Below are 19,807 nucleotides of genomic sequence, written 5' to 3' on the forward strand. Positions count from 1 at the left end.
GCCGTAAGTGCGTTGCGTAATGGCAGTTACGAACAGCGGTGCCCATTCCATATAATTACATATATTTACAAAAATCATTGTGTGCACAAAACTTTTATCTGTTATGGATGAGGATCACTGCGACTGTGATTGTGTGCGTGAGTTTATGACCGTCCTACATCTCCTCTTAGGCCATTGGGTCAACTTGAAACAAAACTGGTACACCTATCACCCGCCGTCCGCAAAGAAGCACCTTAGTGGTAAGAACCACATAGCTCCATTACGGTTCGGGGTGAAAAGATGATGACACAGAAGCGTAATTCAGGAATCTCTGCAGCAATTGCAACCAAATTTTGTACATACGTGAGTGACTATTTTTATTATTCTTATAACTATTTGTATAAAAAAACTATGAGAGTAATACACTCCAAAAACCCATAGTGTAGGGGATGAGAAGCTGTGATATGTAAAAGTGTTAAGTAATCACCGAATTCATAATTTTATTGATGTCTAGGATCATGGGTTACACTCCAAAAGGATAAAGGACTGAGGATGGGAATTCAAAGACAGGCAAATATGAACCTATCTCTAACGCTAGAAGCAATTTCTATCAAATTAGCACACCTATCACTCACTATATGCAAAAAAAAAAAAAAAAAAAAAAATCTGGAACAATTTCAAACAAAATTGCTGAATACGTGAATGGTGAATCATTATTTGTGTAAAAGTAGACTAAAATACCCTTCCTATCGCTAGACTGGGGGTAGGAACGGGAAGGGACGTTCGAAACCGACGTTGGTATTTATTTCCTTCATTCAGCAGACTTATAATATTTTAAAAGTACGAGGCGCAATATTTTTCCTATTTATATTCTTCAGCAAGTCAAACAGGTATCAAGAACGAGCGTTGCAGCTAGCCAATAATAGTGTCGGTTTGTTTGTCAAATGTTCAAATGTGTGTGAATTCCTAAGGGACCAAAATGCTGAGGTCATCGGTCCCCAGACTTACACACTACTTAAACTTTACGCCAAGAACAGCACACACGCATGCCCGAGAGAGGATTCGAACCTCCGGCGGGAGCGGCCGCGCAATCCGTGACATGGCGCCTCAAACCGCGCGGTACATAAGGACAAAAATATGTGACAGCAGCGGAGAAAGACTAATACGGGGTAAAACTTCGATTATAAGTGGCCTAACCTTTCAACTTCCTGTCAGCTTCAGTGGGCGCGAGTAATGAGTGGATGGGCAAAGTATCTATTAGGAACATTACGTATGTAGATTGTGGACAGTTGGGAATGCGGGTATCACTAGAAGCGTGCAAGGGATAAGTCCCTGCAGTCGCGCTATTCATCTATGTCCTCGGTGGCTCAGATGAATAGAGCGTCTGTCATGTAAGCAGGAGATACCGGCTTCGAGTCCCGGTCGGGGCACACAGTTTCAGCTGTCACCATCAAGGTATGTCAACAACACCTGTCAGCAGCCGAGGGTTTTGATTAATTATCGTTTATTCTAGAGAAGCTGCACGGTCATCAATGGTATCTGTTCTTTCGAGATCAGTTACTATCTTCATATATATTTCATGTAATACGCAATACCTCTCTCGTTGCAGCAGCGGTCGCTTCATATACAGACGTGACAAGCTCTTGAAAATAGATCATTATCAACTGAATAAATGGTCTTGATAAAAAGGACAAAATGACAATAGGGTTAATTTATTCCTTTTAATTCCTGTTTTTAAGCCGTATCATGGAGTTGCAGTTTAAATATATTTCAAACCTCAAATAGTCAACGGTCCCATGTATATTTATCGATGTAATGAAATGACAGTTTCAGGAGAAGCAGCCAACATTCTTGCTGCTTTCTATAGAACATGCAAACAATTGATAACTGAGTAATAAATTTAAAATAAGCACCGGACGTTGATTGGTACAATCGACGATATTTTTGTCGTCACGACTCACGATGTTAATTGTAGAGACATAATTTCATAATGAAAGTAATTTTGTAATAAAATAAAATAAAACTCATCAAAATGATTGCTACATAGGATGTTTAAAGAGAGGTAATGACAATCTTTCTTTCAGTTCACTGGAACTCATATCCTCTGTCAAATACTATTGCTGGATTGCATAGTACGGGTGTCTATTGCAAGTATGTAATGTTACTCAGTTTGGTCAAATTCCCGAAATCTTTAAACAAATTAGTCAGACTTTGTCTTCTAATGACGTTATAACGTGAACCTACAGTGCTGTGCCAACCAGAAATCGCAGGAACATCAACAGAAGCTTTATGTTCAGAGTATATCTCGCCGCAGCTGCTGCTGTCCAGAGGGCGATGTTTCGCAGCCTTTCACAGCTGTCGACCACGTGATGGATGAGTACTGTCGACGTCAGACGCTCCCGAAGCACTAGATGTCCAGAGCACGCCACGCACATACGTTGTCCAGCCCAATAAAATGGATGGCGTAAATCTGTAAGCCCTGCAGCGGTGCCACATCTGAGCGGCTTACTCGCTTCTCACGTATTGCTGAAAATTCTTACGAACACTCGTTTACGACAAAAGGAAAAAGGGCGAAAATATTGCCCTGGAAAGTAATATCTCTCGGATAGAGTAAATCTCGAACCTTAAATTTGAAATATACAGTGGAACTAATTGCAGGAACTGTAACAGTTCGGTTAATCATATGACCTCGGAATTCTATGACCAACACTTTCGTTTGGCTGGTCGTTGGTACAAGACAAATAGAAGACTTATACAGCGAATCTGAACAAACCTTAATGGCTTTTAGCTGTAATACAAGTACAATAAATGATATAAAACCATTTTATCTCCGTCGTAGAAATTAATTATTCATCTGTCTGAAATTTTAATATCAAATCGTCAAACGTGATAAATACGAAAAATTAATCGGAAGAACTGCTATAATAGAACGATGTTTCTTTATATTTTTTGAACCTTGTTACGAGCACATCATATACTTGCAATTTTTTACGAAAATACAAAATTGACAGAAAAAGTATAGCACTGCATGTTGTGACACCCACTCGACACCTCGGATTTTGCATGGGCCGTTACACGTCATGTGAGTTCAGTATAATAGATAAGTGTTTTATCCACCTTAAGCTACCGTATTGCTAATTCTTGAAATAATCATCAACCAGTTGCACCGGTAAAGAAGGTAAAATTCCTTTTGTGCAACTGGTTGCTGATTATTTCAACTAATTACCGCTGCTTTTATGCCTAGAAAAACTAGGAGGCACAATACACTTGTTTTTTTCATAATTATCTCGTAGAAGTCCAAAATGTGTAGTTATTATCTTCAGGTTACAAGTAACAACTCTGTAGATATTTTACATAATGAATTTTGTGAAATTAATCGAAGTGAGTTAAGAGAAGGCCGTCAGCTTTAGTATCTTAATGGTTCATTGTTGCTTCTGACTCCTCTAAGGAATCATACACATTAAAGTCTAAACATGGGCTCTAACACTGCATAGTGGCTACTTTGTCACACGATGAAATTCCAAAGCACATTTTTTACACAACACACCTGACAAACAACTCTCTTCTTAGTTTCTCCATGTCACACACCTTTCCAAAATCACTTCGTAGTCTTCTTTGAGTTAAGATAACTCCTAATTGTTTAAATGTACATAGACGTTTGGAAGAGATACTGATAACTTTCACATAATATATCCATCACCGTGTAATGATCACATTCGATATAAATACAATTTAGCAATCCTATTTCCAGTAGCCCAGTAATTTTGTCGGGATGGTTGTTGGTGATATATTTAAAGACAATATTAGAGTTAAATGATGTCTTTTTCCTGGACATAATTTTTCAAGTTTTAAAAAATCCCAGACATGACAATAGCACCAGTATTCGTACGAATTAGTCATGTTTCTGTAATTATAATTGAGACGCAATTTATGTAGCTAACACTCCAATTTTATCCCAGTTCAACAAATTTTACATAGTCTAAAACATACTGTGTATGCTCTGCCTCTAAGCATTTCACTTAGATATAAGTTATCAAAAGGTAATAATTTTTTATCCGTAAATTTTGAAGCTACGTCTTTTACTAGACTGTGCGTTTAATTTTTGTTTCTTATTGAATTACCGTACTCGACTATTAGATTCCCTATACACATTGTCGTCATTGTCCAAGTAAACCAAATATTAGGCACAATTAAACTGCTTCTCAAGATATTATCTTTAGTTATGCGGATGGTGACATACGAGTAGTTATTGTTAGTACTCGTAAGAAACCTCTCTTTCTTTATCCCGAGCAGTAGCCTACTATTTAGTTAGTATATGAATCGATTTCGCCTTTACTCTATCTTCGTATTATTTGTATCAGAAGAATAATACTTTTTTTATAAATGGTATATGACATCCGTGCACAGTGGCAATCCCTCCTTCCCCCCCTCCCTTCCCCTCCCCCCCACCCCCACACACACAAGAGTTGTAGTTGTTTGCTGAACCGAGACTCAAAACTGCCACTTTTGTCTTTCGCATGAGAGCGCTATACCGACCAAGCTATATTATACCCTCGTTTCCACGACCCAGCCTCACTGCTTTCCCTCCAGGAGTACATCTTGTCTATAGTTTTAACCTGCCAGGAAGTTTCAAATCAGCGCACATTTCACTGCAGAGCGAGAATTCATTATGGAAACTGAAATATACTTACAAAAGCAGTTATGAACTGTGCATCCTATAAATGTAACCCTCTATTGTTTATGACAAAGGAATGATTTTATAGGATGCACAGTCGATTAGTGCTTTTGTATGTATACATTAGTTTATTTCTTTGCGAAACTCTCTACATGGTTGGACAGAACCCACGATCTAAAGTAATGGAGTAACTTAACATAAAGTTGCGAGTTTAAATGGGTCTGGAAATGTATTCTAGGTTGAAAATAATTTTCCCTGCCCGTAGTACTTCTGTCTTCTGGCACAGGTCACCCAAATTACAACACTGCAGCAGATAATTGCTATGCATCAAATTAAAACAATGCAGGCGTCACCATGTCGGTCTGCTTGAGGTTCTGGCGAATACTACGGCATGTGATTGCGTTCTGTTTTGCTACCAAGGTGATTCTGTCATAATGGCGGATACAAGCAGAGGCACAAATGAAGTATATCTTCTTTTTAGCAATACCTATGGTAAAATTAGTGATAACTGTTTTAATCGCTTCAAGAAAGAGCTCCCAACGGAGGCTAATCTTCGGAAACTGAAAAGAAAGGGCTTTACAATTTGTTCTCTGAAATATGTCCAGGCAGTGGAAGACGCAAGAAATATGTCAACAGCAATAAAGACCTGAACACTTAAATGCATCATTGCTTCGTTCACTAGCAAATTTGACGAAGAATCGGTCGGAGGATGAACATTCCCAATCTCCAAGCGTCACTGGATGATGAAAGAAGATTACTATTCATTTAGACCCGGCAGCATCAATGAATTAATTGCCCATGACATGAATACAAGACGTGATTCGTGCGAACAGTTACTTGCAGTTTTTTCAATATTAGCTACTCCCCGTAAGGTTATGATGACAGATGAATGTTCTGTGTATCTTACCTCCGGGTCAAGAAATGTTTACTTCTGGGCCAAAGACAATACACAACATATCGTCAGCAGACAGAGGGTGTTTGAAATATATAATACGTCTGTAAAGACATTCGTTTCTTCGTTATTCCATGCTTGCCATTTTTCTGTTGCGTATTTAAATGGATCTGGAAATGTATTCTAGGTTGAAAATAATGTTAAACATTCGGAGTGTGATTTCTGACCCACCCTGTACAGTGTGCCGTACCCAAATAATCCGAAATGTTTTCCTTTGATATAGATAACTTGAAGATCGCCCGAGTATCGACAGAAATCGATTGTTACAGTGAAGAAACAGTACAGCTGGTTAAGAAAAATTTTCTCGCTTCTCATAAGCAGGTCTTGTGAGACACGCTAGTGTTGATGTGGGGCACAGCTGGAGAAGAACTAATGTACGTAGTTTTCTGACATTTCTGCGCCACCTTCTGTGTTTCAGATGACGGCGTCGAGGACTACAGCGATGGGAACCTAGAGCGTCTGCTGCAGGGCGCCCAGCAGAAGTGAGTAGCCACACGTTACCCTCTCTTCTCCTGCCATACTCCTCATCACCAATATCCTGATAGTGACTAAGGCAGCCGAAACGTTTCACTAACTTTTCGCCTTTGCACAATATGATACACACATTCATCAACATGTTGTTTAACCATCAACAATTTCTTACACTGAAATCTGAGTTGGTCATCTTAGGTCCTTCACATTCGTAGTCTCTGTAACACCCAGTAAATTGCTTCCTGTAACTACTTCACAAAGAATTAGTCCCAGCGTTTTTCACTGATAAGGTATGTGCTTTCCAGGTTGTGTGGTTACAACAAACTGACGATGTTCCGAGTGCTCCAATGCGGGTTGCGTACATCGCAGATACTGAAACATCGTAGATACATTCATTAATCTGGAGTATACTGAACAAAATAATAGTTCCACTTTCTGTCATCAGGTTAAAATATGGTGCTATAAACAATCAGAATGTGCTGTTGGTGCAGGAACGGGGAGAGGGGTGGGGTGGGGGGGGGGGAAACATACGGTATCGGTGGTTATGACATGATTATTGGGATATGGTCACAGGTTACTGCATGTGTTCAATAAGATCTCTCCTAGATACATTCATTAATCTGTGCGCTCTTGGAGTGCTAGTTCTGCAAGATTCGCAGGAGAGCTTCTGCTAAGTTTGGAAGGTAGGAGACGAGGTACTGGCAGGAGTAAAGCTGTGAGTACCGGGCGTGAGTCGTGCTTCGGTAGCTCAGATGGTAGAGCACTTGCCCGCGAAAGGCAAAGGTCCCGAGTTCGAGTCTCGGTCGGGCACACAGTTTTAATCTGCCAGGAAGTTTCATATCAGCGCACACTCCGCTGCAGAGAGAAAATCTCATTCTGGAAACGTCCCCCAGGCTGTGGCTAAGCCATGTCTCCGCTATATCCTTTCTTTCAGGAGTGCTAGTTCTGCAAGGTTCGTAGGAGAGCTTCTGTAAAGTTTGGAAGGTAGGAGACGAGATACTGGCAGAAGTAAAGCTGTGAGTACCGGGCGTGAGTCGTGCTTGGGTAGCTCAGTTGGTAGAGCACTTGCCCGCGAAAGGCAAAGGTCCCGAGTTCGAGTCTCGGTCGGGCACACAGTTTTAATCTGCCAGGAAGTTTCATATCAGCGCACACTCCGCTGCAGAGAGAAAATCTCATTCTGGAAACGTCCCCCAGGCTGTGGCTAAGCCATGTCTCCGCTATATCCTTTCTTTCAGGAGTGCTAGTTCTGCAAGGTTCGTAGGAGAGCTTCTGTAAAGTTTGGAAGGTAGGAGACGAGATACTGGCAGAAGTAAAGCTGTGAGTACCGGGCGTGAGTCGTGCTTGGGTAGCTCAGTTGGTAGAGCACTTGCCCGCGAAAGGCAAAGGTCCCGAGTTCGAGTCTCGGTCCGGCACACAGTTTTAATCTGCCATGAAGTTTCAAGATCTCTCGACTTAGCAACATTCTGCATCCGTAACACAGTATGATCGACAGTTTCTCCAATATCCGGTATAATCAGAGCGATATGTCGTCGTATGCTATCCTTTAGATCAGGAAAAGTCCAGATACGTCACTGATTCAATCTTTCAGATACTCCACAACCAGAAGCCACATGGATTTAGGTCGAGGGTACTGGAAGGCCACACATCTTGAAATACAATCATTACCGAAGGTTTCTCGAAGCAAATCTTTCACCTGGCAAGCGACATGTGGTGTCAGAACATCTTGCATGAAAATAGTGGTTTGGACACAGTTGCGGTCTTGCAAAGCTGGAATCACATGTTGAACAAGGAGGTGCTTATAAGTTGCAGATGTCGCTGTACACCTAAGAGGTCAGTGAGGTGTTATCTCCTGGATGACAAACGGACCGAAAATGTTGGAGCTTGTAAATCCACACCAGACAGTCACATAAGCTGTGTGCAGTGGTTGTTCCTGCACAACATGTGGTGTGGGAGAACCTCATATGTGGTAGTTATGTGTATTCACGTAATCGTGCAGAGTAAAATGTGACTCGTCCGTCCAAAAATTTTTTCCTACCACATGTCATCCATTTCCATGCATTCCCAAAAACGAAGGCAAAGTCACGGCGTTATAGCCAGTCTTGCGGCTTCATTTGGAGCAAATTCGAAATCTTATAGTGATACTAGTGTAAAATGCGGTGCAAATTCTTTTTAACTGTTGTTCAGGAGAGAGACAATTTCCGTGACGCAGCTCGAGCACTATCTACAGAATTTGAGGCATTTGCTTCATGTTTGGCTACAGCTACAGCAACTCTATCAACTGTAATGGGAATAGGCCACCTCCATCTCCCTGCAGAACAACCCAATTCACAAAAAGCCAATTCACCTGTTTCCTCAAATTTCATTATCATAGTCTTTAACCCATATATTGACGTGGGGCCCCTTCGCAGCTGTTTTTGCTGGCAACATTCCCGCAATGCAGTGCTGTTACTGCTGCCGTTCTGATTAAATGACTCCACGAGCAGAGCACAGTCTTTCCGCTGAAAAGCTGTCGCGTTTTGTACGGAAAATCCAACGTTCTTAATCCATTACACCAACAGTCATTTCACAAAAGAAATCAACACGCATACTGACGTCAGAACAGTGCCATATTTTCAAGTGGTGGCAGAAATTTGGAACTTTGTGGAATACGCCGCACGACGGAATTAACAGACTTTGAACGGGAATGGTGATTGGAGCTAGACGAATGGGGCATTCCATTTCAGAAATCGTTAGGGGATTTAGTATTCTAAGACCAATAGTGTGAAGACTGTGCCGGGAATACCACATTTCAGGCATTACCTCTCACCACGGACAAAGCAGTGGCCGACGGCCTTCACTTAACGACAGAGAGCAGCGCCGTTTACCTTGAGTCCTCAATGCTAACAGACAAGCAACACTACGTCAAATAACCTCAGAAATCAATGTGGGACGTACGACGAACGTATCCGTTCGGAGAGTCTGGCGAAATTTGGCGTTAATGGGATATGGCAGCAGACGAGCGACGCGAGTGCCTGTGCTAAAAGCTCCATGTCACCTGCAGTGGCTCTCCTGGGCTCGTGACCATAGCGATTGGACTCTAGACGACTGAAAAACCGTGGCCTAGTTGTGTGGTGCAGACTCCATGAAGCCATGGACCAAAGTTTCCAACAAGGCACTGTGCAAACTGGTGGTAGCCGTGTTTACATAGAATGTTCACAATTGGTTTGAAGAACAGTGTGAACAATTCCAGCGAATGATTTGCTCTCTCAGATCGCCCGACACGAATCCCATCGAACATTTATGAGACATAATCGAGAGGTTAGTTCGTGCACAAAATCCTATACCGGCAACACTTTCTCAACTATGGATGGCCAAAGAGGCAGAATGAGTATTTCTTCAGGGGCTTCCGACGACATGGTGAGTCCATATCACGTCGAGCTGATACATTACTCCGGGCGAAAGGAGGTCCAATACGATGTGAGGAGGTATCCCATGAGTTTTCTCACCTTTGTGTGTACTTCACATATGCTTAAATATCTCATGAAAAATTCTTCCTCGCGTTGTAGATAGTCCCTGCAGTAGACTAGAAGTTGCTTCATTATTTTCTTCACAAAAATAAACGAACTGATTGACAGTACACCACACTATAGTGGCTACTAATCTGCTGTAGGGCCAACACTGCATTATTATTATTGTTATTATCATTACATCTGCATCATACTCCGCAAGGCACCTAATGGTGTGTGGCGGAGGGTACTTTCGGTACCACTATTTGATGCATCTAACCCTATTCCACTCGCGAATAGTGCGTGGGGAGAATGATTATCGGTAAGCCTCTGTATTGGCTCTAATTTCTCGAATTTTCTCCTCGTGGTCAATACGCGAGATGTATGCGGGGGGAAGTAATATGTTATCTGACTCGTCCTGAAAATTGCTGTCCCGAAATTTCAGTAGTAAATCTCTCCGTGATCCACAACGTCTCTCTTGTAATGTCTGCCAGTGAGGTTTGTTTAGCATCTCCGCAACGCTCTCTCGGCAGCTAAACGATCCCATTAGTGGTAGTGGTTACACACAAAGCATTAACAGCCAGAAGTCTTCAAATTTCGGCCAGTTCAGAAGTAGGGAAACGAAGAATCAAGTGATTTACGAGCAATAGTCCTAAACACAATGAGCAGATTTAATCTGGTTGATTTTAAATGAGGTGCAGGGTATGCATAAAGCAAGGGCTCTTAGATATAGCAGCTGTGCAGAGGAAGCATGTTAGGTAACAAGTGTCTGCTTAGATACATACCGAGCGAGGTGGCGCAGTGGTTAGACACCGGACTCGCATTCGAGAGAACGACGGTTCAATCCCGCGTCCGGCCATCCTGATTTAGGTTTTCCGTGATTTCCCTAAATCACTCCAGGCAAATGCCGGGATGGTTCCTCTGAAAGGGCACGGCCGACTTCCTTCCCCATCCTTCCCTAATCCGATGAGACCGATGACCACGTTGTTTGGTCTCCTTCCCCAAGCAACCAACCAACCAATAGATACATAATTTGCTTCCTTTTCTAATATCGATTTGTAGGTAGTACACGCGATGCACTGAAAATTGCTTCATCGTTCTAGGAAAAAAAAAAAAAAAGCGATTGTTAGAAAGCAATACCAATTTTCATGCTGTGTCCGTGGCTTACTAAAAAACCTAAAGCACTAATTATCATTTATGAACCATCATTTTAAAGACAAAATTCATCGAAGGAAATTTTTCCGATTATAAAAGTTAGTTGCTAATGTTGATGATGGTGTGTGGGAGGGGCGGAGATGATTACTAGTACCTGAATGTACTCAGGCGTAATGGTCTCAGAAAGGGTGGCAGCCACTGCAGTGTAGGGTAAAATCTATAAGGGAATATGATGACCAAATTTACAGACGATATATGGATTTAGAGTAATGAAATGTTATTTTGATGCTTATACTTTCGAGGGATGTGTGTGAGCTTTTAGTCATTTTACATGAAGGCACAGCCCCTACGAGAACAAGATCACTAGTAGGTACCCACACGTAAATAATAAATTACTTATTTCGTGAATGATGATGCAAATCCATATGAGAAGTAGGAGAAGATTGACGACTTAATTGTCCAGTCTGAGTAACCGTCGCTTTAGCGAAGTAGAAATGGCATTATCTGCCTGCGACTTACTGACTGCATATACGCACATTCATCAGCTTACCATGTTGATATGGAGTTTTGTTTATTCATCACTACTGACCAGGGTAGGCTTGTTTGAATACCATATTCCATGATACCAGTGTGAATACAAACGCTGCGGGATAATACCTCGAGTACATTGTGTTGTAACGGAAAGAGCTGTCTCTTTCTCTAATTACATGTATACATTTGCATAGCACCTGGAAGAAAAGGTTTCCTATAACGGTGGAAGTTATTGACGAGGATTCTGACCATGCTGCAAGTGTCCTGGGTAGTTGTAGTGCTCGTGCAGTGTCACTAGAATTGTCCGTCCCATGGTCAATATTACGGAAAGTTTTGCGGTGTTTTTTGCGCTGGTATCACACAAGATACAGACGGCGAAGCGACTGAAACCTCATGATCCACAGCAACGTTTTGAATTTGCACTTCGGTTTCTGGCACGGATAGAAGTTGATGACATGTGGCCGGTCAATATTATATTGAATGACGAGGAACACTTTACGCAACAGGGCGCAGCGAATATACGGAACAGTTGAATCTGGGATACTGTTAAAACGCGTGTTGTGCACAAAGAGGCAATGCACTCACCGTAAGTGACTGTATGGTGTGGACGCACAGACGCTTTTATCCTCAGTCCTTTCTTCTTTGAAGAGAATATACCCAGATGGCTTGTCAGGTGTATAGTAACATCTTCACATAATCGAGATCTCCTTGTACAGCATGTGATTCCCACTTTGGAGGAGCACAACTGTGCGGAAACTACTGGTTCCATGGAAGATGGAGCAACACCTCGTGACGTTCGCCCAGTGAAAGATATGCATAATGCGATCTTTCACGAATGTGTTATCTCTAGAGGTTTTCCAGACGCATGGCCTGCAAGAACACCTGATCTGAATGTGACGTTTGGCTCTGGGGATATCTAAAATAACGTACTTAGCAGGAGCAACGTCGGTCTCCACCTGATCTGAAGGCCAGTATACAGGAACACGTTGTTCAGATTCCATGGGAACTGCGGGGAGCAAGTGTCCATCACGTCGTTTTACGGAAGCAGCGTAAGCATCGCGCCGACGTATCCGGTGCTCTTATTGAACAGATTGTGTAAGCAGCAGTTAGTAATAAAATCAAAATTGTGCGTTTCTCACTTTTTTTTGCCACTTTTTTTTACATACTGAATCAGTACAGGCTAATATACAAAGATGGACCCATTCGCTCTACATGAGCATCAGTTCTATCCTTTCACAGTTTCTCTTGTGCACCGTGGTCCTTTTCAAAAAATGTTCCAATAGTGCGCTAAAACGATAGAAAAGATTTCAGTGCTCTTCACCTTCTTTTAACTGTTACCGCATACGAAATTTGAAAGAAACCTAACTATTTATCTTAGAAATAGGATGTGATAAAAGTTTTCTTTGAATAATTCAAGTTTTTCCTTAACTGATAGTTTTCCTGTCAGTTCTATTTACAATACGATTTACGCTTTCTTTGTTAGTTGCAGAACTAATCAAGTAACTTAATTTACTCTGAAATTTGAAATAATCAGTGTTGTCCTTAACATGAACCGCTAATGATTCTCTCACATAGTGTTCCCGACAATTTTAGATGCACGAGTTTTAAGGGTCAGTCTAAATGAGAAAAGGCAGTTTTAAAAGGTCGAATTTACTTGCATACTTAAGAATTTGTGTGTATATCTTGAGTTACTCAAAACATTCACTGTACTCATCAAGGAACATATTAAATTACCTCACCTCTAGTTAATTTCTAAGTACGATTTCAAGATGGACTATCTCATCCTTGTGACACTATAACGTAACTCAGATAGGCGAGTCCTGTTTAGATCCATCCTTGGCTTTAAGCTGACTTACCGAAGGAAACGAAGGCTAAAGGAAAGAACTGTCGAAACTTTTACGAAGTTAACTCGCTCCTCTTTGTACTGAAAAGGCTGCCAGACGTGGTCCCAGAATTTTTTTGCATTAAATTATAGCCTTACTCCAGTAGAGAAAGTAGTGAAGTCGGCTATCGTGGGTTACGCGAACTCGCTTCCACACGCTTCCATTGCACTTGGACTTCCATTAGCACTCCGGAAGACGTAGTCGGCACTCGCCGGACCTACCGCCGCTACTGAATATTCAGCAGCCGGCCGGTTTCTTGTGACTCCACATGCCGTAGGATGCTCTCAAGTGCAGGCAGAGTAATGTGTTTAAGAGCTAGTGTACATTTTAAAATTTTTGAGGTATTAAACACGTTCCAGATCTTGCTATATTTGTATTCACAAGTTATAGTAACTTCATAAGTGTACTTTATTATTTGCACGACTGTCTTTCTCTTTACCTCTTTACTTATTCTATTGTGCAGTCATAGATCCCTTAGGAATTTTGTCATTTCCATTATCTTTTAAACCTGCTGGGCAGAACGGGTAATTAGGATTGTGGGAAGGGCCAAATAAGGTTGGGGACCGTTTCACCTCCTAATTGTAATTTATTGTAATTTAATAACAGTTTTAGAACCAAAGCGGCACATAGCCGGACCTTTACAGAATGCAACTCTTTCACGGCTGAAGGACTCCAAACAAGAAATCTTAACAAATAAACAAGATAAAAAATCCAATTAAGATAGCAATGAAATAATTACAAAAAGCATCACAGCAAAGTAGATAGAACAAACATATGCAAGGTGCAGTACCAATGGCTGAAGGCCACAATTAAGTTTCAAAATTTTAAAATATATTACCATAATATTTTAAAGGCAGAAGGCCGCAATGTTTAAGCTTGAAACATAAATTAAAGAATTAATTTTGCAAAATTTTTAAGAAAAAGGAAAAAAATAAAAATAAGCCTTAAGTTTTAAGCAGCTGAAAACAGATAATTAAACACCGGTGGCACTCAGAAGCCTCCAGGGAGATCGGTCTGCCCTCGTTCACTTAGGCGAGACAGATGGTGAGCCCAACTACACTTGATCCGTCGGAACCCAACAAGGGGACAGCCATGGACCGACTGACACAACAACTTGCTTCCCCCAATCAGTACATGAGAACTCAGAAAATGTTACAAACGTGATAATCCACAATGGAGTATGTATTAGCTGTCAGAATTACACACCATGTTGGACAGCGACAACAGGTGAGGGAAGGATGCTGCCTGAAATTACGTTAGTGGCCAGGGCAGGTAACCGGAACACTAACGGCCACAATGCAGAAAATTCCACTGGTGCACTCGAATTGTAGTCAACCAAAATAGTCAATTGCACCGCATGGCGGCTAAATTTCAGCAGTAGAAACATTCGGTGTTGTTCACAGGAAAACCTCCCCAACAGCAAACCACCGAAACGAACCACCACAACATGAATGAACGTGGCTTGGGTACTAGAAACCACTACCCAACTTTGAAGGTCCTGGGTCGGTGAACCACGTAGGTCGTAGCGATCGGACAGCTCCACACACTCTCCGACACTGGGCAGGGGCTGCCAGCGGACCTAGCCGACTGCACCGCACGGAAATAACTTCCCTCGTCCGCAACAACCGACCGACTGCCTGCAGACACCCCCCCCCCCCCCCCTAGCCGGAAGCTATATGCACCAAACCAAAGCCGGTACACGACGCAAATATCGATACACATCAGTGCTGCCACACGTAGAAGGAAGAAGAACCACGACGTAACTGCAACAAGGGCGGGAAACCAAACACAGATATGCAGCGAAGTTCACGAAAACGCATAGTTAGCATTGCTCAATATCCATATCTCAAATTAACACAGCGTAGTATAAAAATATGAAATTCCATAACTGAGTTGGTGAAAGATTTCGGAACTGAAATTCACTCTTTTTATTTCTTTACTTTCTGTTTCAACAACTCTGATAATTCTCAACTAATGACTTTATAATTAGTCACCATTAGCCAAAATGTAAAGAAATTGTTGGAAAAAATGTAATTAGATTATGTATCTTACATTCACTAATGCAGAATGGAAGGAACTACTGTTATGTTGGTCAATTTTTATTTACTTCCTTCCTTCAGCGAGAGTGGACTTTCAACCAAGCAGCCATTCATATTGCTAAGACTGATTTGAACGTGGTTGTAAACAATGCTTCGAGAACAGTAACTGGTTCTGAAAATCATTACCACGAAGATATTGATTGAGCACAATATCGGATGGATGAAATTCATTGGAATGTAGTGTTCGCACTGAAGCTGCCTCGTAGTGACATGGCTTTAACTATTAGTACTGCTAAAATATTAGTTACACTACTCTCATCAGTCGTGGTTCGTTTTCGTTGTCGTATTTCATTCTTCACTCTTACTGTCTCTTGGAAGTTTACTTATCATGTTTGAAATAACTGCTACAATCAGAATAACTGTCAGTATATAATCGCACCTCTGTCACAGACGTTTTACGACGTAGATAACGACAGCTAAATCTACCTTATCGACTGTGGTATGTATGGTGGAAGTCTACATAGCATTAAGAGCAAGTTGTGTGATAGCTACAGCAGAAGAAACACGTACTTTTTATGGGCTTCAAACGCATACGTAATGGTTTTATTAGCTGGGAGGCCCCATCTAAAGTTACCTGAGTTACGTGTCTGCTTTCATTTGGTGCAGTAGAGAAGATGTTTGTGCGACCTCTTCTTCTGACAGCGGGACAAAGGTTCGCGACGCTGTTACCTTGTTACGTTACGTTATGTTGGGTCCATCCTTACGAGATTACGCTCAATTAGTAGCATCGTGGTTAGTAGCATTTCAGAATTGATTACAATTTACGAATTATGTCCACAGGACTGAAAGTGTTGTGGAGTGTCTACATAAGATTTTGTTTGCGGGTGAAGCATCGTTTACAAACCCTGCTGTGTCATGGTAAGGCATGTTATGTCGCTGAAATCGTCTTTGAAGGCTATTTTCAGAGCAACAGAAACAAGTTTACAGGATAATTCAGCTGTCCGTACCGCTGTTATTTTACCACAGGCGAAATTTTCACATTCTCTCGCTCGCTACATTCCGTCTTGTTTGACTGGCCTTCTACATCTACATCTACATGGATACTGTGCAAATCACATTTAAGTACCTGTCAGAGGGTTCATCGAACCACCTTCATAATTCTCTATTATTCCACTGTCGTATAGCGCGCGGAAAGAATGAACACCTATATCTTTCCGTACGAGCTCTTCTAAATCTTCAGACAAATCATCCCCATCATAGAGGCCTCCAGTGTACTGTTTCCACCTATACGTTCTTTCCTCTGTATTTAAACGGTGGAGTGTCCGTTGCACTGTTAATGTTACCGCCATTGATTTTACTTTCACCGGAGGTTGTTTTGACTTTCCTGTAAGTTGAGTTTGTCCTTCCGAAAAGTAAAAAATATTGATGTATTGATACTGAGCTTAAAATTTGCACAGAAATAAAGTTATAACAAAGACAAACTTAATGTTTTGTATTTTTGTCGTTTATGCATATACACACCTAATTTTCAGAATCTGAAGGTTCGGTTCTGTTGACTATATCACGTTCTGATCACTATGTGTACCTTTTCTTGTTGACCTTGGACTTGATAATGTTGAACCGAGGAACTGAGGTTGGGCACTTGCTCATCCAGAATTCGTATCTGCGATATGCCATGGTTTCCGTAAGTCAGTTCCAGGACAATGTTTTGTCATGGCGGCTGTCCATCACCGTCTGAACTTGGGTTATATCTCTAACGACCTCGATGTCAGAGAAACATTTAATTATGTCCTATCTTCCTCGTGAACGGTCTGTAACCGGAAGCAGTCGATATACATGTTAGTATGCGCCATAATATAAACATGTATCTCATTGATAGTCACAAATCATTCTTAAATCACGATTTACGTAATTCTCACCCCTTATTTTCAACACTTTGTGCAATTGAAGGTAATGAAATTGTGGAAGGTCCATCACTTGTTCTAGTCGGTATTGTTAGTTGCAGTTTATGTCTGTGTGAGCATCGGTGATCGATAGTAGCTTAAATAATTTTATTTGCGGTCTTTGATCGCAAACGTTACATTGTTAATAAAATCACCGGTTTCTACCAACTCAGTATACCTGCACCACGAAGATGATACTAAGAAGAGACAGTAATTCTACATCATCAACCGTTTTCTAATTTTCAAGCAACAGTTTTTAGTACGGAAGTCGTAACTTCTTGCTGTCATCACAGGGATTACCATTGAGTTGAATAAATGTGCAGTCAACTTAAATAACATATATGGATCATCATTTCACCAAAGTCATAAAAATAAACACCAGACAGCTACGTCGTGGAATCCAAGAATTACTAAAATTTGACTGTTACGAGTACGGTGAAATACTGTGAGGTTTTTCCACACCCTCCTTGGATCAATGTGGCAAGTGGCTGCTAGGAGAATGGGATGATTAATTGATGGTACGCATATTTCTATTGCCGTGTTCCTAGGTTTGTAGTTCGGTGATGGATGACATGATAGTGTGTCTGTAAAAAGTTTCATACAAATCAGGGAACTGCTGCAGAACCGAAACAAATTATGAGTCAAGGTTTTGGAGACAACACTTTGGTTCATATACTGGGACGCGACTGGTATAAAAGTTTGATAAACATGCGAAAATCGACTGATGACGACGATCCCTTAAGTGGGCCTTCCACAAGCGTCAAATCAGAAAAGTCGAGGAAAAAGATCTGATTCTGCAAGATTATAAACATAGATGTCTCAGCACCTTGGGAATAAGATATGGTATTCTCTTAGAAGAATCGAGCATGAGAAAAACTGCGACGAAGTTTGAGTAACGAGTGTTTCAAAATGATCGTAAGCAATATCGTATGCAAGTCGGGAGGTGTCTTAAACAGATGTTTCGAGACGATACAAACTTTATCTCAAAGGTTATCATCGATGAGGGAAAAAAAAGGTCATTAAGTCTCGAGTAACTATAAGTGCTTGTTGATCTTTCTATTACATTGACGAGACTTCATAAGAAGATCATCTCTCCATCATACAGTCAAGAAAGGGCTTCCTCGTGGTGTTATAAGATATCAGAGGAAGGACATGAGAAGAAAACGTCTACAGAAGTGGAGTACGAACGACTGGGTGCCACCATGACAATGCGTAATCTCATACAGTCAGCGTTATTCAGCAATTTTCACCTAGAAAGAAGAAAACAGCTGTTCCCCACTCACCGTACAAAGTAGAATTAGCTCTGTATGACTTTTTCCTCTTCCTCAAGATCAAAATAAAATTTCAGAGGCGAAAATCTGGTACGATGGAGGACGTCACGCAAGTTAGTAATGTTGCTAAAAAAAATGGTTTACGGGATGTGTTTCGAAAGTAGCAGAAAGTTCTGTTCGCTTCGAAGCGGACAAAATTTGTAGGTGATGGTGCAGAATAAGATCTATTTAAGACGTAATAATTTTAATTAATGTGTTTCTGGCCGTTTTGGATACCATTACTAGTAATTATCATTGCATCCTCTCTTCACTGGCTGTTAATCACACTGCGTCTAGAGAATTACAAACTGTGCAATTTTATTTTATTTATGGCTTCTTGTTTGTCCAACTATTTGCTTAATATCCTTCAGATGCAACTCCCGACCTTTTGGCATGTAGTTATTTTTATGAGCTTTCTTTGTTGGTGGCACAGCTCGCTGTGATGTGCATTACATTTCTTGTGAGCTCAGTCCGCCTGCAAGCCCTTGACAGGCGCGGCAGTGCTGCGGCTGAGATTGCCGGCTGTCGGGTTCTCAACGCCACTTCCCGGCCGTCTGCTGTTGCGCTAGCGGACACCGCCGGCGCTGCTGCTGCCTCCGCCGCTCCAGATAGCACAGGCGCCTGTCAGGCGGCAACCCGCGATACGCGGTCTGCGGCTACGGCTGTTCGCCGTCCCCCTAGCGTTTGTCTTCATCTTGTGGTTACATATTTGCTCTGCGAGGAAGCACTGTCGCGTAGTGATACGAGGGGTGTCGCATTTATATTTACGTCACCAAATAACTTGTGCTGAAGATGGCGGGAAAATTTTGAATGGGAACCAGGGAAACATAGCCAGCATTACTGACTTCCATCTAACTTAGTTTATTACGAAGATATGAACAGCATTAACCATTTTTCAAACATTATTGTGTGTTTATTCGATTATCCACTTCCTCTCTCGAGACCTGTGCTGAAACGTTCACTTTGTACCATTCCCGTAAACATACCGTTGTTAGAAACGTAACACTCTCTTTGTTCTCCTGTACTAGCGTATAGACCAGGAACTCGGCAGATATGTGATTCATTCAAATGCTTGAGCAAACGGAAAGCCAAGGAAACTGCACACCGCTCATTCAGACAAGACGGGTCCTCAATGAATTTGTGTTGGACAACCATCGTGTTGGTACGACATAAACATTCCGGTACCCAGTGGCGCATCATCCATAAGACGAGGAAGAATTCGTGTATGAACGTTGGCATATTCTTTACATTATCGAAATAAGTATCAATAATTGCAGTACCAAATATCCCTCACCACACACGAATTCTCCATTGACTCTGATCTTCCTCCCGTATAAGTTACTGTTAGCTTTTACCGTACCAATAATTCTTCTTGCTTGTTACA

The 19,807-nt window shown here is 41.5% G+C and overlaps 1 protein-coding gene across 1 annotated transcript in view; it reads left to right on the forward strand.

The window, feature by feature from the left end:
• Positions 1-19,807, forward strand: part of LOC126252354 (uncharacterized) — a 443,983-nt gene that overhangs the window by 360,480 nt on the left and 63,696 nt on the right. The window contains exon 3 of the mRNA XM_049953245.1: positions 6,025-6,088. Coding sequence (XP_049809202.1) covers positions 6,025-6,088 — 64 coding nt within the window. The remainder of the gene's footprint in view (positions 1-6,024; positions 6,089-19,807) is intronic.

The sequence above is a fragment of the Schistocerca nitens genome, chromosome 4 (genome assembly GCF_023898315.1).
Source record: "Schistocerca nitens isolate TAMUIC-IGC-003100 chromosome 4, iqSchNite1.1, whole genome shotgun sequence".
Classification (NCBI taxonomy): Eukaryota; Metazoa; Arthropoda; class Insecta; order Orthoptera; family Acrididae; genus Schistocerca; species Schistocerca nitens.